Below are 18,986 nucleotides of genomic sequence, written 5' to 3' on the forward strand. Positions count from 1 at the left end.
TCTCTTAGACTGTCTATTAAAAAAACGTGGTAAAGTCGTTTTATCGTCCGACTTAACATCATGCCCATGCCCGTCATGAGTTCAAGCCCCGCATGGACCAATGATAGTCGCTTCCATTAGTGGTAAATGCAGGCCTAGACCGACAGCAATTATTGGGCCAAAGAAGAAGAAAGTTGGGCTGTCTATTGAAACCGGAAAGTACTAACGATTCAATAAGATTGAAATAGAAACACCACCTTGCAGAATCAGCTGGATTGAATGGAACGTAACCAAGAATCAAAGAAACCTGAAGAAGAAAATCAAAAAAGTGTTCTTTGCTAGTACCATTCATACAAAATTCTACCAAAGAAGAACAGCAATTAATGACCAAAGATGCAAAAGAGGAAATGAAAGAGAATGATTTTTTTTTTTCAATTCCTGACAACTTATTCAAATTGATTAACTCGTATATGTAAATTAAATCTTTTCGAGAGTGCATTTTTTATGACAATACACATTGGTCATTGGACATTGGTTTTGGATACGCCTGGTAGTTTTTTTTGTTCGTATTATACCATTGCTTACGGCACGTTTGATCTTTCCTTTCCTTTTTAATTTCTTATTTTTTCAATAGAAAGTAAAGAGTCTTTGAATATGTTACATCAGTAAAAAATTTCATTAACTCATTAACTATGATACATGTATGGTGTGCATAAATTGCTCAGAAATAGATGTTTTAAATTACATTTATCATATAAAGTTGATATTTTTCAAGTTTTCTGTGTTTACTTTTACTCCTGGTTTAATAATTTACCCCCTTCCCTCCTGTTACGGTTGTTGGGCCAAACACGCACGATAAAGTTACAGTAAATTATAAATTGACTTCTTTTGATATTTTGAAAGTGTATGAAGAGAATGAAACAAGACAAATATTCATATATATATAACATTAGAAATTTACCCAAAATTACTAGTACGTAAAACATCGCACACCATCGTTTGCCAGACATTTTCCATTTGGTCGCAATTGTTTAGTGTGTTATTTGTCAAACGAAAACAATCCATGTGAGCGAACGGTGCACGATGATAGTTGCAAAGGGCAGACAGAACCCTTCCGGCAGGATGGAGACATTTCAGCCTGGTGCTCATCCGGGAGCCGAATACGGAATTAAATAGAACTTCTAATTGGGCGGAAAAAGTAATGGGACGGCGCCGTAAAATGTGGTTGTTGTTGTGTTCGTCAGTTTGAAGGAGTTATTTTTGATTTCCGATCCATTTGACAGTGTATCCCACTGTACGTTTTCGAAAGGGGTAGTTTGTAGCTCACCATGGGAACTGAGAGATATCATCCATTGAAAAGACAGGACCAGTCTCATTGATCGCGAGAGCTCGATTAGCTGCCTCTCTTCTCCAAACTCGGCATCGAAAAGGTCGATAACACCGGAAACATACGTTTATCAGGTTTAAAGAAAAGATGCATGATCGAGGCATTTGTGACGTTATACGTGGTTGGACTTTTTTTTTAAATATTTCGATTCGCATCCAACGCAGAATGTTCCCAATCACAAAGTTGTATCAGTATAAGATATTTGAGAGAACTAATATCGAGTTATCATACACGGAAATGTGACAAGGAATTTCAAGATTTTAACGTAAACGTAAAAAAACAACTTATTTAAGTGAGAACTCATGCTTCCAGCATCTAATGTAGGACCATGGACGAATTATCAATTTGTCGTCTTTGAAATTTGCAGAAGCTCATAAGCAATAGCGGTGTAGCTGTAATGAATACGCACTGAACCGTATAATAGCGTTCTATCAGAAATGCAATTCGCTGGAAGGATGTGTTGAAGTTTTTATGTATGTAACAGTGTCTGAGCATGTATCATGAAATGTGCAGCTCTGGCTGGAACGGGGAACGACTAAACGAAACTGATCATATAAATCGCAATAATAATAAATCAGATAATTTCTGTTTTGGTCACATTACCACGACACTCTCCAGTCAACTTGTAGCGGGATCGAGTTGAACCGAGTCTGTGGCAGATCTTGCCGCGAATGAGTACGGTAGTTTGCATTTTCTTCGTCTTCTCGCAAAGCAGCAAAGGCCCAGAGGAACTTTTGCAATAAATTGAACTGCACATGGTGTTTAGTACGGTGAGGTAAAGATGGGCGACATAGATGGAAAGGGGAACGCCAGTGCATACGCGAGCGTATCGGAGCAGATTGAAAAGACTGGTCTGCCGAAAGCATCGTATGATTCCGGGCGTGAGGCCTTGGTGCGGAAGTGTGTCGTAGGCTTTTGCTGTTGTCTGCTGCCTTGATATCATACACACTAGAAGGGCAAGAGTGTGCGGCAGCGCGAATGAAAGACAGAGTGAATTGATGTGCTCTTTATTTGCTTTCATTATTTGCATCAATTCGTGCTACGTTCGTTGGTCGGCAATCTGCTATGTAACATCAACATTACAATCAGACGTCGGTTTGGATGGAATATATACCACTGCAATACCATATCGAAATTAAGCTCGTATCATGGTCCATGCATTTCCGTCGTAGTTTCTAAATCAAAGGAACAAATGGATGAAATGAACGCCGTGCTGGATTATAAGATCTGCCACTTGTGATAATACTCAACCGCGGTCTTCGCCACCACGTGCCAACGAATCTGGCCACAGACCATCAATCTCACTATCTACCTTAATGTTGTTCGTAATACAATTTCAAGCAAAAAAAATAAAACGTTCTTAACGTTGTGTGTATTAAACCCTTCGACGCTTCCGAGGAAAGAAAACCCAACACTGGTTAAAAACATGTATGCTCGAGTTCAGCGCATATTAAAAGCGCACCCAAAGCAATTGTAATTAATCAATTATTAGACGAAAACCGCCAGCAGTAACATGAATAGTGTGTCATGCTCATTGGAGTCAAAACGACAAAAGCTAGTAAAAAATAAGCTTCGTTTGTTATAGCATGTCTACCTTTCACAGTTGTAGCTTAGTTGAGCTTACAGAAAAACACGTTACAAGAGTTTAATTTAGGGTGGATGGAATATTTGGAGTTGATTTAAATGTTACACACTTTACGTAAGAATAACCTGTATTATGAACTTGCTGTCATTGAAGTAACTGTTTTTTTATATATCCTACTGCATCTATTTTACACTTATCAAACTCAGCCAAGTGATCTCACATTATTGTTGTTGTCGTAGGTATACAGAAAACAAACGAGTGAATTGCTAGACGACAAATGAAATTTAATCTATCCGTCATGTTGGATCTTTGAAACTCTATCAGCACGCGGGTAGCAAGCATAAATAATGGACACTGTGAGTCAGAGCATGTATCACACGTTTTTCATACAAAAGGCGGTAAGAAAAACGTCCACGACGGTGGTTAACCGCAAATGAGTCAGTACCGTAGGGAGCAAAAGACTAACTAGCGCCAAATCAAGACACCCATTTCAACACCTCGTTTGAACCACTCTATCATAAATAGGATGTGTCGATGGTAGCGATGATAGCTTGCCATCCTGTATTCAGACACAAGATACACAGTAAAAAACCAATTATATTGGCGAACCGTAAACCACTATTGTTTCCGAACATTCTGCAACGAACGGAATTATGAAATTGAATAATCGACGATGGGAAAAATCGGAACCTGATTTTTGTAGACCAGATGGACGGCGATGATTGTGTGTCTGCCGGTCTCGTGGTACAGTCGTCAACTTGTACGACTTTACAACATGCTCGTCATGGTTTCAAGACCCGATGCCCGCACATGTAGGGCTGACTATCCTGCTATGGGTAATCAATAAGTCACTGAAAGGCAACCCCACTAGTGGTATACACAGGCCTACACCGACAATGGTTGTTGTGCCAAAGATTCTTCCTTCTTTGTGTAACCAAACTGAGTTCAAGAAGATATGTGTTACAAATTGACTCTTTTTTCTACACGATGTAGTGGCTTTTGCGGCTACGGTTACAACCAAAGGTGCCTTTAAACGAAAGAAAGCGCATGATCTGAAAAAAAAGAATCAAATTACCTACTTGAAAGCAGTTTTTTATAGCATTACAGCTTAAATATGAGCGATCAGTGAGATAATTGGTCAGAGCATATTAGATTCGATGATGCGCAGATGGTAATCGTTGGCCCATGATTGCTTAATTTCTTCCATTACCGTATGATACCTATTTAACTATAATTTAATATTAACAGTGTGACCTCAGGAACAGAGACGTTAGATGGTGACGTTTTACCCTGCACTATGTCTAGAGTGTTTGCTTGTTCATAGTCATATATGCGCAGCACAAAGAAAATAAAAGGTAAACGCCGGTAACATATGTAGATATGATTCGTTGCACCAACTCATTAGATCATTTGTATTATATGAATGTTTCCTCCTAGCGTACACTATTTAAATCAATGGGATATAAACGACCGCAACACAATTCAAAAATAAAAATCTCTCATCCTAAAAAGACACTCGATAGCCGTCAACGATGTTGTCGTCATGTGCGGATGTTGTTGCACCGTGAATGTTTTTTTTTCTTACCACACATCATCACCCTGTTTGATCACGTTGGCCAACATAAAGTACAGGCTAGAACACACACACACACGCACGCACACACAAACACACACAAACATCATGCCCAGTGTAAAAAGGCAAGACAGCAGCGACAAGCAAACGCACTCTCCAGACAATTTATTATGCGCGTGGTATGGAATGCGCGCACAGGCATGATTTCGATACAGAGTTTGTAGGTTGAAATGTCGCTGAAGGTTTTTCTGCGCCCTTTTCGCACATGAGTCCTGCAGACTGAGGACGTCTCTGATTAACCACCATCGCAACTCCCCACACACAAAGAGGTCCAATGTCGTTTGGAGGTGTAATTTATGTTCTGTTGGTAGTTTCGCGTAGTCTTGGCAAGAGTGACATATTCAACAAGAACAACGAACAAGCGTATTTAAACAACTTCACAAATGGCCTTGTGTGCCCTTCGATTAGATCAGTCGGAGGAAATGGGAGTACGTAGTACAATTGTCGTGTTGCCAAATACGATGGTCATTGTCTGACGATCGTTTGTTTCACTAATTATTGTTCTTCTGTTTGTGTATCTACCGTTTATCGTCGGTTGTACTACTATGTACCCTGTAATTTAGACGATTACCCAAATAAATCAACTACGTGACTCTTCGCAGTACAGTCGATTACACTCGTAACGGTTATTTGTTTTTTAGCTGTGCCCCGTCCTTTCACTCTTGATGATTCTCTTAAAAATCTTCTGTTTAAAAAAAACGGTACTCTTGCAGTATCTGTGTCACTAACAGAAGCCAGCCATAAAGGGCCAAGTAAGTGATTTGCTAGAAGATGGTAATTTTACGAAGCTCATATTTTTGTACATTTTTTATGCATTGATCATACCAAAGCCTAAAAGTTCGAACCTTTCGTTTCGTAAATGTGTTATTTGTTTGTTAAGATCATATATTATGCGTCCTTTTTGCTTTACATGAATTATGCTTACTCCTTATACTTAGCGTTTCAAAATCGAAAAACATAAATATTGATCACTTGGGTGATCCAGTGGTACAGTCGCTAACTCGTACGACTTAACAACATACTTACAAAGGGTTCAAGCCTCTTAGGACGCTACGCCACGTAGAAGATTGATCTACTAATTACATTTATTAAACAACTAGGCTATATTGAGCACAGTGTTGTTTACATTCAGTTTGCAGGAGCAGTAGATGAATATATAATAAATATATCATTAAATTTTGATAAAGCAAACAGAATTGGCATACAATCGAAGGGTGATGTGATTATTTGATGTTAAATTTTCGTGTTTTAGTCTTGTCAGTTGACCGGTTCGTGAAGACGGTATGATTGCCAATAAATATGTTTTTAACAGCGCATCAAGCAAGCGATCGTATGCAATCTTGCCTTGAAAAGGCATATTCTCTTCATTATCTTAATTCCTCTCTCAATTCAACGTGTTGTGTTTCGTTCGGGTTCGAATACGTCAGTGCTCATCCAACGAGTCCATGGTCGTATTCGTTCGGTAGCTATTGAGATAAAAACAACGGCAACTTCAGTAGCTGTTGTATTGAAGCGGAGAGAAAATTAAGCGATCGCACAACTGAAAGTGATCGATTCGCTCAGGTGAGATTCATAGCACATTCGATTGATCTCGTTCAAATCATTCCACTTTGGTTGCTCTCGCCTATGTGTTCGTGATTTGAGAGCGCTCTGTGAAAATGTACTTTTATGTAGTGAGATTTCTAACTTATACATAAATCGTTCCGAGAGTGGGAGGCGTTTGTCTTAGCCCTCGATATACAACTCGTACGTTTGGCTGGCTTTGTGTATCTCTGGAAACAGCTAAGATGATTTATTTGGGGTGGGCGTGACCAAGAGCTAATGCACGAATTATTATTTTGGCCAATATTCAGTTCAATATACAATTTCACTACTATCTGATTACAAATTGCATCCGCTTAATAAGGTTGATTTATTTTATAGCCGAAAGTAAGAATTTAAGTGGTATAACATAATGTGGTTAATGTTATAAGTGGTTTATGTATAACATTTTTATACCACAATATTTGTTTGATTTTTCACTGTTAAGCACATTACGTATCAAGGTAACCATATTTATAATCACTTTATTCAATAATTACATGCCATTCTTTCTTATTTATTAGCCGCCACATCCGCTTTGCGGTATTGGCATGTTTCATGAGTGTACGAAATCGCCCACGGTTTAAGATAGACTTCAAATTTGACCTTTCTTTACCTTTTTATATATATGTACACGATTCTTCTGCAGTTTTTATAGGAAATTGTTCAAATTTGCTAAACATTTTATCATTTCATTTCATTCATTTCACCTTAAAAAGATATAAATAGGCAGTCTGACAGCCTGAACGCTAACAAATGATGAGTTTTGTGTCCAAACATTACCGAATTGAATTTTAATTACCGATATGTTAAACGTTTTTAAGTTAAAACTCTCGATCGCGATTCGGCAAACGCGGATACTCGAGTTAAGCTTTGTTCGGAATACATTAACAATAGCACAAAAAATCAAACATACAGTGATTAAAGTCAGAATGCAATAGTTGAACGCTCGATAGTTGATTGACAGTTCAATTAAAAAGCATGCGTTTGTATGAAAAAACCGGTTTTTGAAAAAGTAACAAAAATCTCATGGCATGCCGAGAAAAATTTCATATTTTTTGTATGAAAAAACGTGCCAAATAAAAGCACATATTCAATAGTTGGCAGGCAATCGAAGTTCAACTAGTGCTTCGGACTGTAATGCCGTCGATGAGAACACCAATGTGTACTACGTATGTGTTGCTAAGAACAAAGCGAACCGCTCCTATGGAAATTCATTTCACCCATTCTGTCAAAAGGAGCTTTTTTTTATTTCCGAAATTAGTTGTCAATTTGTATGTGACGAGAACACCTGGTCTAAATACACTTTGATGTATATAGCAAAGTCCATATAATACAGAGGTCGATGCATAGCTCGGTTTTGGTCCACCATTTTGAAAGCTTATTTTTGACAGTTAGATGAAATAGCGTTCACAAACGATTCCAAACAACCATACACTTTTTAAGGCTAATTGTGCATTTTGTGCTCAAAACTTAGTTTAACTATACATTTCTTTCTCATGAACGTGGCATGGAGTAGTTTTTTCAGTAATTTATCACTTAAAAATGACCACAATCAGAAATCAGGCCTCTTAGCTTTGACCCTCTTGAGCTGCACAAGATTTCGTCGTAATTTCGGGCGCTGATCTTGTTGTAATTGATAATTTCACTATAATTCTATCTTTTCTTGATATTCGTCAACTTTTTAAAGTACAATATTACAAACAAACGATGTAAAAATGGCCGAAAATGCTTTCAGACCACTGCTTGCACAACAACTAAAACGTCAATGTATGCTACGATGAAACCATTGAAGCTTTTTCATCCAGCTGTCAAAACTTTCCCACGCTTTTTGATCAAATGTTCTGGACGACTCGACCTCTGTATTATATAGACTTTGGTATATAGAAACGGATCGCTTAACTTAAAGATTACATACGTAGTAAGCACTGAAAATAGTTTGTGTAACCGCGAGGCCACATGAGGTGTAATATACAGCGAAATGAACTATTTGAAAGCCGAAATAACTGACGAATAAAACGTCACAGCAACTAACTGATGAGCAATGTAAACAAATAACGTGCACAAAATCGTAAAAAACCTTCAATATCGAGTACTTCGTCAATTTTCAGTCTACAGTTCATAATTTCTTCCAATTAGGGAATGTTCCGCTAATATAATTCCGCTATTTTTAATATAATTTTGAAAGCGGATGTTGTGACTCCCCCAATCCTTTAGCTGTACCTGTCAGATATTCTGTCAAATAGTTCATTTCGTTGTATATTTCACACTCATGTAGCCGCGCGGTAACAGATTCAACAGCTAGTCTACATACACTATGTATTATAAAACCAGCTGGTCTCTGAGTGTTATGAGGGGAGAAATTAATAATCATGTGCTAAATAAATGTTTTTTTTTATTCCAATATATTACTCTAATATGTTAATATGTTAAATGATATGAATGTTGTTAACTACTTTAAATTTGTTTTCTACATTGCTTTATGTAAAATCAATATAGTAAATAAAACAGGTCTTCAGGATATGCTAACCGCTTTCACAAGTTTTAGTTGGGTTATTTCTTCTTCTTCTTCTTCTTCTTCTTTGGCTCAACAACCGATGTCGGTCAAGGCCTGCCTGTACCCGCTTGTGGGCTTGGCTTTCAGTGACTAATTGATTCCCCCCCATAGCAGGATAGTCAATCCTACGTATGGCGGCACGGTCTGTTTGGGGATTGAACCCATGACGGGCATGTTGTTAAGTCGTACGAGTTGACGACTGTACTACGAGACCGGCAGTTGGGTTATTTACTGTTTATTAAAATCGTGATTAGTTTTCTTATGCTAGTTGCACGCAACTGCATTAAAATGTTGGCTGGCATAGTATAATTTTTCACATTATAATGAACTTTTCCTGCACTTAAACAATGTACCACTATAGTGAGTACATCCCGCCTACGGTAGACTGTTTTATTCAGTTCACCAAACCAATGGCTTAGAATCCAGAGGTTCATTGTGTATGATGGCAAGTGAATCGGTGATGCGCAATGGTGCTGGTAGATGAAGTTTACCGATTTGAACAAAAGAAAGATCAGATTGCAGCCCAAAGGTTTACTTTGGCGTAGTGTATACCGTGATGGTACTTTCGCTGTTAGTTATTTCAGACCACCATTCTGATAGTTTAGGCTAGCACGTATGAACGCTACGGGTTCCTTCGACTTTTGTAATGGTTTATGAATGATGGTAAGACTATGCGAAATTCGAGAGCTTCCTTCCTCGGTTGTTCCCAGTACTATGCAGCGTCATCCGTATGCGAAAGATCGTGAGGTTTCTTTTTACACGATATGTTTTCCACGTACTGTTCGTTACCGTGCTCTTCGCATAACCAAACAATACCAGTTTGTGTTAAAGTGTTGCTCTCGATCACTCCCATCGCCACACAGACGGCGAGTGACAGAGTTTTGGATCTTAAATGAGTATAAATTTACCGGATACATTAAGCTCGCTCTATCAGAATCGCGGATTCAGGGAGATTCGTCGTGCTAACCGAACTTCCGCTCCAATAATTTGATACCGCTACACCGGAAATTTCATAAAAAACTTTAGACTTCCCTTCAGTGATTTAGACCACCAAACATAATGTATTTAACGCAATATTCCCTAAACTGGTCTTCTACTTCTACATGTTACTTCTAAAATGTTGAATGATGTTGCAACAGTTTTCTACGGTTGTTCCTGAAATAGTTAATTTCCGAGTGGTGACATCCTGACCTTCACGACAGATCATCACGTAGAAAACGATACTACAAAATTAACGTTTCTTTGCGGAAGTTTAAATAACATTTTTTTTAACAGTGACTCTGCAGTAAATTAAAAACAAAAACCGTATTGTTTTATGCTCAAGCGCTTGTGTGAACATGGTCAATAATACATTTTTTCATGTATTTGTTTCAAACATAAACCGTCTTTTTTATAAAATAGTAATCTATGTGAAATGTGTCATTAGTAGCCCATTTATCACGGTTCATTTAGTTACTATTCTATATCCATTGACTTACTGCAGATCTATAGTCTAGTTTAATGTAAAAATAATACAAATATGTTAACGTGCGCATTGATATCTGGATATCTGGAGGACGTGGCTCACTTTCTCGCGTGTGATAGATATCTTTTAAATTAATTTAGAATGAATCTGACGGTTACTATATTTACTATGATGGAAACTTTCACATTTCATTCGTTCATTTCAATATAGAGAACTCCAATCCAAATGATCGCAGTGTGTTTGCGATAATGTTCCTAAAACAATACGGAGTTATCTGGTATCATCTTGTGGAACATGAAATAAGCATGACCTTTAAAAAACTGTAATTGCCATAACATGACGACGGACGAGGGAGGTATGATCTTATTCAGCTAAACACTACCAGCAACACGTTTAGCCATTGATATTGTTACAAAATCCGCAACCCTTACGTTTGAAAGTTGGCTATTACTTTGTTAAGATTTTCGTTTTTCCGATGCAGCCTAAGTTTTTCGTAGGAACTTAAGACACTGCATATATCAGCGAAACCATTGCTGTAAACTGTGATACAGATTGTGTGCAAAGATTGTGCTGCAATGGACTATACGTGCGTAAACAAACACATCGCCATATACACGTGAATATGTAATGTATGTTTCTTATTACGCTGTGTCGTAAAACCAAAGACCATCGTTGCCACAGTGAGATATGTTATGATTCAAGATTTCGCGGTGAATCTCATTCTTTTCCTCTGCTTTTCTCTCTGTTTATTGATTTCTTTACAGCTTGGCAAGTAATGCAAATTTTGCAGAACTACAGTTTTTAAGCGCACGTCGTGCGGCTGTCGCTGCGGCCGTTGCTAGCGTCGAAGTTGCACAAGGTAGCGGAACAGTATTATCTCCACATCCGCCTGCTCCAGCAACTGTAGTTCCGTTAACCATTTCGCCTCCGGCTACTTCTGGTGCTTCGTTAAAAGGAAATGGTGAGAGATCTTGCAGTGCCGGTACAACTCCAATCGGCAACGGAAATTCACCGACAGCAGCAGGAACAGGCACATCCAGTCCAGGACTACCTACGTCAAACGGCACCACTGGAACGACCGTGGGTCCTTCTGCTGGACAGACCAACATCCACTCCGTACCAGTACCACATCCAAGCGATTTTCATCCCGCCTATAGAATACCCGGCTACATGGAACACCTGTACTCGTTGCAACACGCTTCGGCGTCTCTACACGGTAAGGATAGTTATTGTCATAATTTAAACGGCACATGTCGAAAACTTTGTCACGCCAGGTGGGAATGCTTGTCATATTAGTTAAATTCGAATATCCAATTGGTGGATGATTTTGTCTCTTTGGCGTGCTGGCCGGAAATGTTCGTTGTAGAAAGACTACAAACAGTCAACACCAGCATGTCAGTATATGATTGGCAACGTACCGTGTACACACTAATGGTTCCATTAGCTGTTAAAAATATACCTGTGTCGGTGCACTCATTGGCATCGCGAACACTGTTGTTTTGGCCTATCGATTATTGTAACCGCTCTTGAATACAACATACATGTTGTTTTAACATGGCTCTCCTGGCAGTATATGAAAAGTTGGATGTAGTTGTGGTTGGTATTTTTTAACCACCAAATGACGAAGGTTCCCATATTGTCGTTACACCCTTTCCCACTATTCCCTTTTTGATTGGTTGTCAGTAGATTTTCACTTGTATTAAACCTCGCTCGGAAGTAGCACATACAGCGACGATCGCTGGCTCAGAAACCGGGAGGAGAGTAAAAATATTGTTTCAAAAAACTCATAAAACACACTACTCCTTTACTACGCTGCTATGCCGGATGACGTACGGATACGTACATTCTTCGCCTACCGTCAGGGAGCAATTTCGAAGACAACATTTTTCATACCCCTAGTTCATACAGGAAAACATTTGAATGAAATAAAAACAACAATAAAATGCAGACAAATTACGCCCCCCGTTACTCCTACGCACAACAGTAGCTCAGCAGGTCTTGGGTAAAGAAAACAGCTACTGCTACTGTTGACGAAACGCCCGAGTACTATGCAAGAAATTAGAACCGAGTTAGACGAAGGAATGAGTAAAAAGAGGCAATGCAGAGACATAAAGGCACTAGAAGGGATACCTATTTATAAGTTCCATCACGTCCACGTTCTGTGATGGAGGATTCCGTCATACCCAGTGAGAAAACGTTCTTGCGGTTGGTGATGCATTTTTCTAAAGTATCTTTCCATTAAGTACAATATTCTCAACAAACGACAATAATGTGTAACATGTGTAAAACAAAGTTCTTGCAAAAGCAAATTTATACAGACGCGCGCTTTCAAATAGTTTTTCGAATACAAGACAAGGAATTGGAAATCCTAATCGCAATGGTGTAACCTGTAATGGATAGTAAAAAATTCCTTTTGTTGGTATAATCAGTATAATGACTTTTTTTTTATTTTATCAGTTGATGTTTAAAATAAGTACAATATGTCCGGAACTGTAAAGCTTACAAAACAGCGATTTTCCGAAACATGTACCGCGTGTCTTGGGGACTATCTTTATATCACAAGACCCTAAAATGTATTATTTACGTACTACTACTTTTCATCAACAAACGTGCCACGAGTACAGGGGCAATAACGTAAATTCTGTTAATACACTATGCTTTGATCCAGAGCATGCTTTGATCTTTTCATCTTTTATAAGGTATGCTATGACATGACCCACTCTTTTGCAAACTTCAAACGTAGATTGAGAAGCCATTGCTTGTTGATGAGTTCACGCTAGAATTACTTGCTAGCGTTATCTATAACGCAAAAGAAATACCAAATAGGAAATGTAGTGCAGAGCCTACCGGCACACTTGACTAAGAAACGATGCGGTCCTCTAATGCTACATATGTACACCGTTAAAATGTTCTTCGATAGACTCTTCCCTGGGGTCTCGAGCTGTAATGAACATCAGTGAAATTGATGTTGGTGCACCATGAAACCCATTGCAAAACAAACTACACCGCACCTGTTGTGCGTTGCACATTACGCCTGGCTCTTTCCAATGCACATAAGGCAATGGATATGCATATTTAGTTGCTTTTTACGGTTACTTCGGGTGTTCATTCGATTTTCTATTAGATATGTGCAGGTTGACACAGCGAAAATATTTTGCTGTTCAGCTACGTCCTCTCGGCACGATCGTTATTTTCGAGAGCACATAGAGAATGCATAAGAGAATGATTTCACGAGTACTCATATTTGGCAGCATGTGCGGGCATTCGATGATACAGCCGCTTAATGTGGAACCATGTAAAGAATTGATGATCGTTAACGCCAACTCTCAGCATGGTGTTGAATAGAAATTAAGGCATCAAACGACTGCATTTCCAAAAAAGATACGGAATTACGGCCCCGACATTTGCATTTTCTTTTTTTTCTGTTTCTAATCGCGTCAATTGTATAATAGGTCTTGGATTGACATCGGAGTACATCAATGCTAGGAACGCCATCGCCGATCTACATCCAGCCAACTCCCCTAGCCAGTGCGGATTTTCATTTCAGCATCGATGCAGCTAGTCGACTCAACAGTCCTCGCCCGGGCAGCATACGAGCTAGTGTTAGCCGGAAGCGAGCTCTTTCGTCATCGCCATACTCGGATTCATTCGACATTAGTTCCATGATACGATACTCTCCAAACTCTTTAGCATCTCTGGTGAACGCCTCTCGAAGCAGTAGTACAAGTGGTTCCTATGGCCATCTATCGGCCAGTGCGCTCAGTCCAGCACTTGGTATGCACAACGCAATGCCACCACACCTTCAACATCTCCTACGGAGTAGTGGATTTCTTCATTCACTCCCTGGTCACCATACGCCAGCAGCTAGTATGTTTTCATTATCTCACCATCCTCTTCATGCAGGTCATTCGTTGACCAAACCACAGGTAAGCACAATTGTTGCCTCAGAGTTGCAGATTTTATGCTGATCTAACTTAAGTTTTTTCGTTATCCTTTGCAGCAAATTTCCGACCTGTCAAGTAAAAGACAGGAGCAACCAACATCTAGCTCACAAGTTACACGTGTCGAAGCTGATAGTGCTAGTAACGCCCAACAAAAGAAAATCCGTGTTAAACGTGAAGCTCCACAAGTATATTCACATAAACCAAATAGACAAGAAGATTGTTCGGATATGATTACATCAAACCATCTTCCAAGCCCTACATCGACACAAGGACCAACCAACGGAACTATTTCGACAACTTCTACTACTAAAAATGGAGGACTTAATCTAAGCCCTATGCAACGCGATTTGAATAACGGAGTCCAGGGAGCAGAGTGCAATGTCACCAACATTGGCAGTGCAATGGACGTTAGTTCTAATGGCAATGCAAGTGGCGATGGTGGACTTTATGGAGAGGACAATAGTTGTCGTGATGGTACTCGAGCGGATACCACTGACCCAAAAGATGAACCAGGCGATTTCATAGAGACGAATTGCCATTGGCGTGAGTGTTCTTTGGAGTTCAATACACAAGACGAGCTAGTTAAGCATATTAACAATGATCATATTCACGCAAACAAAAAATCATTTGTATGTCGCTGGGAAGATTGTTCGCGTGATGAAAAACCGTTTAAAGCACAATACATGCTTGTCGTACATATGCGTCGCCATACGGGAGAAAAACCACACAAGTGTACGGTAAGTTATTAAAAAAACGCGAACTTACTAAAATAAATTCTAAAATCACAAACAATGATTTTTTTTTTCAGTTTGAAGGGTGCTGCAAAGCGTATTCAAGACTGGAAAATCTTAAGACTCACCTTCGCTCACATACTGGTGAAAAGCCATACACCTGCGAATATCCCGGATGCAGCAAAGCATTCAGCAACGCATCTGATCGTGCGAAACATCAAAATCGAACGCACAGTAATGAGGTATGTTATGTCCTGTCTTATTGCTTTTTTTAAAGAAGGAACGGTTCGGGTCGTATTGCTACTAAATGTGTTTATGTTATTCAAAAAAACCAAATCTTTGAAAAATCGTTTTCTTCTTTATTATTTTCAGAAACCATACGTGTGCAAAGCCCCAGGATGCACCAAAAGATACACGGATCCCAGTTCGTTGCGTAAACATGTAAAAACTGTCCATGGCGCTGAGTTTTACGCAAACAAAAAGCACAAAGGAAACAATTACGGTGGTGGTAGCAATGGTGGCGATGGTCCAGGGGAGGATGGTGAAGGATCTAACCACATGTTCGACAGTAGTCCGCACAGCGAAGACAAAACAACGAGCATGAGCAGTCCCAGCATCAAGTCAGAATCGGATGCAAATTCTCCCGGTCATCCACCAATTAACAGTCCGATGTCACTATCGGCACTTACTGCCGGACTCGGTGAAGACTATCACGACGGGAATAATATGCCACTGGGTAGTATCGTTGAAATAGATGATCCCGTTTGGCCGTATGTCGATGAAGATCTAGAAGTGGCTGATCTGCCGTATGTACTTCGTGAAATGGTTGATCTTGGAGGTCCTACAGGAACAGCGGCAATATCGACTCGTAATAATCCAAGGAATCGATTTAGAACCCGAATCAACAACAAAGGTTCTTTGCTGAGCAGCAGTCCATTGTCAAACATTCCGGAAATTAACAGCCAAAACACGCAAAATTACGGACTAGGAGACCTGAACAAAAAAGATAACTGATCTCAAGATGGAACCAGGTGTGACACCTCCTCCCCAGCCCGGGTCCCTTCCTTCAGCAACAGTTGGCAAGAGCGGACAGACCGATCAAATGCGTCCACTCTTGCATCCATCATCCACATCTACTACCATGATGATGATGAATGCATATCTAAATCCCGCTGCGGCGTTGAACAGGCGGGATAGCAATAACAGTACAACGAGTAGCTCATATTACAGCATGCGGTCGGCCGACATTAGCCGTCGCAGTAGCCAAACATCCCAACAAAGCAGTAATTCTACTATGCGGCCAAGCTACTATAATTCCTCTTCATTATATGATCCTATCTCACCTGGTAGTTCGCGTCGTTCAAGTTCCATGTCGACTACTACAACTGGGGGGGCAAAGTTTACCTCCTCCACCTTCTTCTCATCTAATTTCAACACACCTGCAGCGGTTTGGTGCTAACAGTCAGTTGATTGGATCGATAAGTTCTGGAGGAGGACTAACTAATAGCAATGGCAGTGGAGCCCGACACTCAATACCGAACAATTTGACTAACAATTGTATAGGATTTTATGGTCATCAGCAAAACGTTACAGCTCAAATCGATCGGCGTATGTCAGAGCCAGTTGCTAGTGGATCGAACATAATGGCTGCGCCATCAATGGCTGGTCGATTAGGGTCGCAGTATTTAAACCGTCGGATGGGTTCTATGAATAATGCAACAATTCGAGGCCCACAAAACTCAAACACCACTAATGCAACGAATTGTACGGTTACGTCGGCAGTACCATCAACAGCAAATAACAAGCCTATGATGTCTACAGCTACAAGTAAATTGCATCCTAATCAGGAAGTAGTGTTGGACGAAGTAGAGGAAGGAGAAATGGTAGAAAATAAGCTTGTTATACCAGATGACATGTTGCAGTATCTCAACCAAGTTGCAGATATGGCTGGAGAAACTGTATCATCAAATATAAATAATCCAACCAACCAAATTAATTCGTCAGCTAGCGTGCTTGCTAGTCCCAGCGGAAGCTCTTGGACAAATCCTCTGCATGAAAATGGAATGCAGAGTATTAACAACCATCCAATAGGACCATTAGAATCTGCCTCTAACTTGTCTGCAAACTTTATGCAACCACGAACTACAACAACGAACATTCTAATGAGTCCACAATCCCAGTACAGTAACGATGAGTCCAGTGTCATGAGCAACATAATGTCACCACAAACTCCGCAACCCCAAATGCTATCGCCGATGGTGCCTGATAATGCAGTAGTACTATCCACAAATAATTTCACGGTACCACCTTCGTCTAATGGGCCACAGCAACTACAATCACAGCTGAGCGTATCGCACACTCCACATACACCACCAGTGCAATGTCAAACCTTGCACAATGAAATCCAGAATTTCGGAAATGATAATAACAACTTCCATGTGATTAACGGAGCTAATTATTACATCCCACAACATCAGCAGCAACATCAGCACCAGCAACAGCAACAGCCACAGCCACAGCCACAGCCACAGCCACAGCCACAGCCACAGCCACAGCCACAGCCACAGCCACAGCCACAGCCACAGCCACAGCCACAGCCACAGCCACAGCCACAGCCACAGCCACAGCCACAGCCACAGCCACAGCCACAGCCACAGCCACAGCCACAGCCACAGCCACAGCAACATCAACAGCAACAGCAACCGCAACAGCAACACCAACACCAACATCAACAGCAACAGCAACAGCAACAGCAACAGCAACAGCAACAGCAACAGCAACAGCAACAGCAACAGCAACAGCAACAGCAACAGCAACAGCAACAGCAACAGCAACAACAACAGCAACAGCAACAGCAACAGCAACAGCAGCAACCTCAGCAGCAACAGCATCAGCATATGCAACAGCATCAGCATATGCAACAGCCCCTACAACAGCCTCATCAACATCAACAAAAACAATCTTCGCCTGGGCGAAATCGTCCAATCGCATGTTCTAATTTGATAGGATATTATCACCGAACAGATCAAAGTGCGCATCATTGTTGCTTGGCTATGATGATGCAAGGATCGCTTCACATTAATCAACCAACTAATGGTGCACCTAACCAACCAAATGGCAGTGGTCAGATTCAACCGCAATCGCAAATGAATCAATATAAGAATCCTTTCAGTCTTAACCTCGCTAGTTTCAATACGGATGACAGCTCCGTTCAAAATACTGTAGTTGGTGATCCAACTTCGAACATTGAGATACAATGTGGGGACATCAGTCAGTCCCAGATGTCGCCCGCGATCGTAGCGATGGCACCGTCAAGGAATAATCCTTCATTGACCATTGAAAATCAGCAACAAGCCTTAGATATAGACACAGCACCTCAAATACGCCAGCAGCCAATGGAAAGTAGCCTTCAAACACCTCCATTGCCATCTACACCGACTGGTTTTGGAGAATCAACCGCAGGTCCTCAGCCAGCACCATTACCAATGTCTCTTACCGCCGATAACGGAATATCGATCGGACAAACTGATCAAGGAAGTGCCATGGGTTCAGATACGTATCAAAGAACCCTAGAATATGTTCAAAATTGTCAAAATTGGAATGAATCGGCGGACTTGGTCAGCAGTAGTACTCATCCTTCGTCAAATCTTGTCATCAACGATATGAGTACGTCGTTGAGCTCCTATTTTGAGGAAGATCGGTATCTACAAATGATTCAATAGATATTAGTTTGTCATTAATGATTAAAGATAGATTTCTCTGAAGATCAGTAGATAAATTTTAAAGAATTAATGTTTATTGTCTTCATTGTATTCACTCCAACCATACCTCAACAATAGAAAACAGTGTGTATATATATATATATATATATATATATATATATATATATATATATATATATATATATATATATATATATATATATATATATATATATATATATATATATATATATATACTCTTAATTGCATGCATACATTAATTGTGTGTTTGAGCGACTGTGGTAGTTTTCATTTGTTATGAAAAAGCACCTGTTTTTGCTGAACACTTTTTTGTTTTGTTTGATAATAAGCTATTCAATGTAAATGGATGATTAAGTTGAGTGCGATTAAGCTAAGGGCGAA

General features: G+C 40.0%; 1 protein-coding gene across 1 annotated transcript in view; it reads left to right on the forward strand.

The window, feature by feature from the left end:
- Positions 1 to 18,708, forward strand: part of LOC120894901 (transcriptional activator cubitus interruptus) — a 40,203-nt gene extending 21,495 nt beyond the window's left edge. The window contains 10 exon segments of the mRNA XM_040297764.1: positions 10,952 to 11,403; positions 13,640 to 13,707; positions 13,709 to 14,113; positions 14,188 to 14,868; positions 14,940 to 15,104; positions 15,235 to 15,861; positions 15,863 to 16,249; positions 16,251 to 17,319; positions 17,578 to 17,643; positions 17,824 to 18,708. Coding sequence (XP_040153698.1) covers positions 10,952 to 11,403; positions 13,640 to 13,707; positions 13,709 to 14,113; positions 14,188 to 14,868; positions 14,940 to 15,104; positions 15,235 to 15,861; positions 15,863 to 16,249; positions 16,251 to 17,319; positions 17,578 to 17,643; positions 17,824 to 18,584 — 4,681 coding nt within the window. The 3' untranslated portion in view covers positions 18,585 to 18,708.
- The last annotated feature ends 278 nt before the right edge of the window (positions 18,709 to 18,986 follow it).

The sequence above is a fragment of the Anopheles arabiensis genome, chromosome 2 (genome assembly GCF_016920715.1).
Source record: "Anopheles arabiensis isolate DONGOLA chromosome 2, AaraD3, whole genome shotgun sequence".
Classification (NCBI taxonomy): domain Eukaryota; kingdom Metazoa; phylum Arthropoda; class Insecta; order Diptera; family Culicidae; genus Anopheles; species Anopheles arabiensis.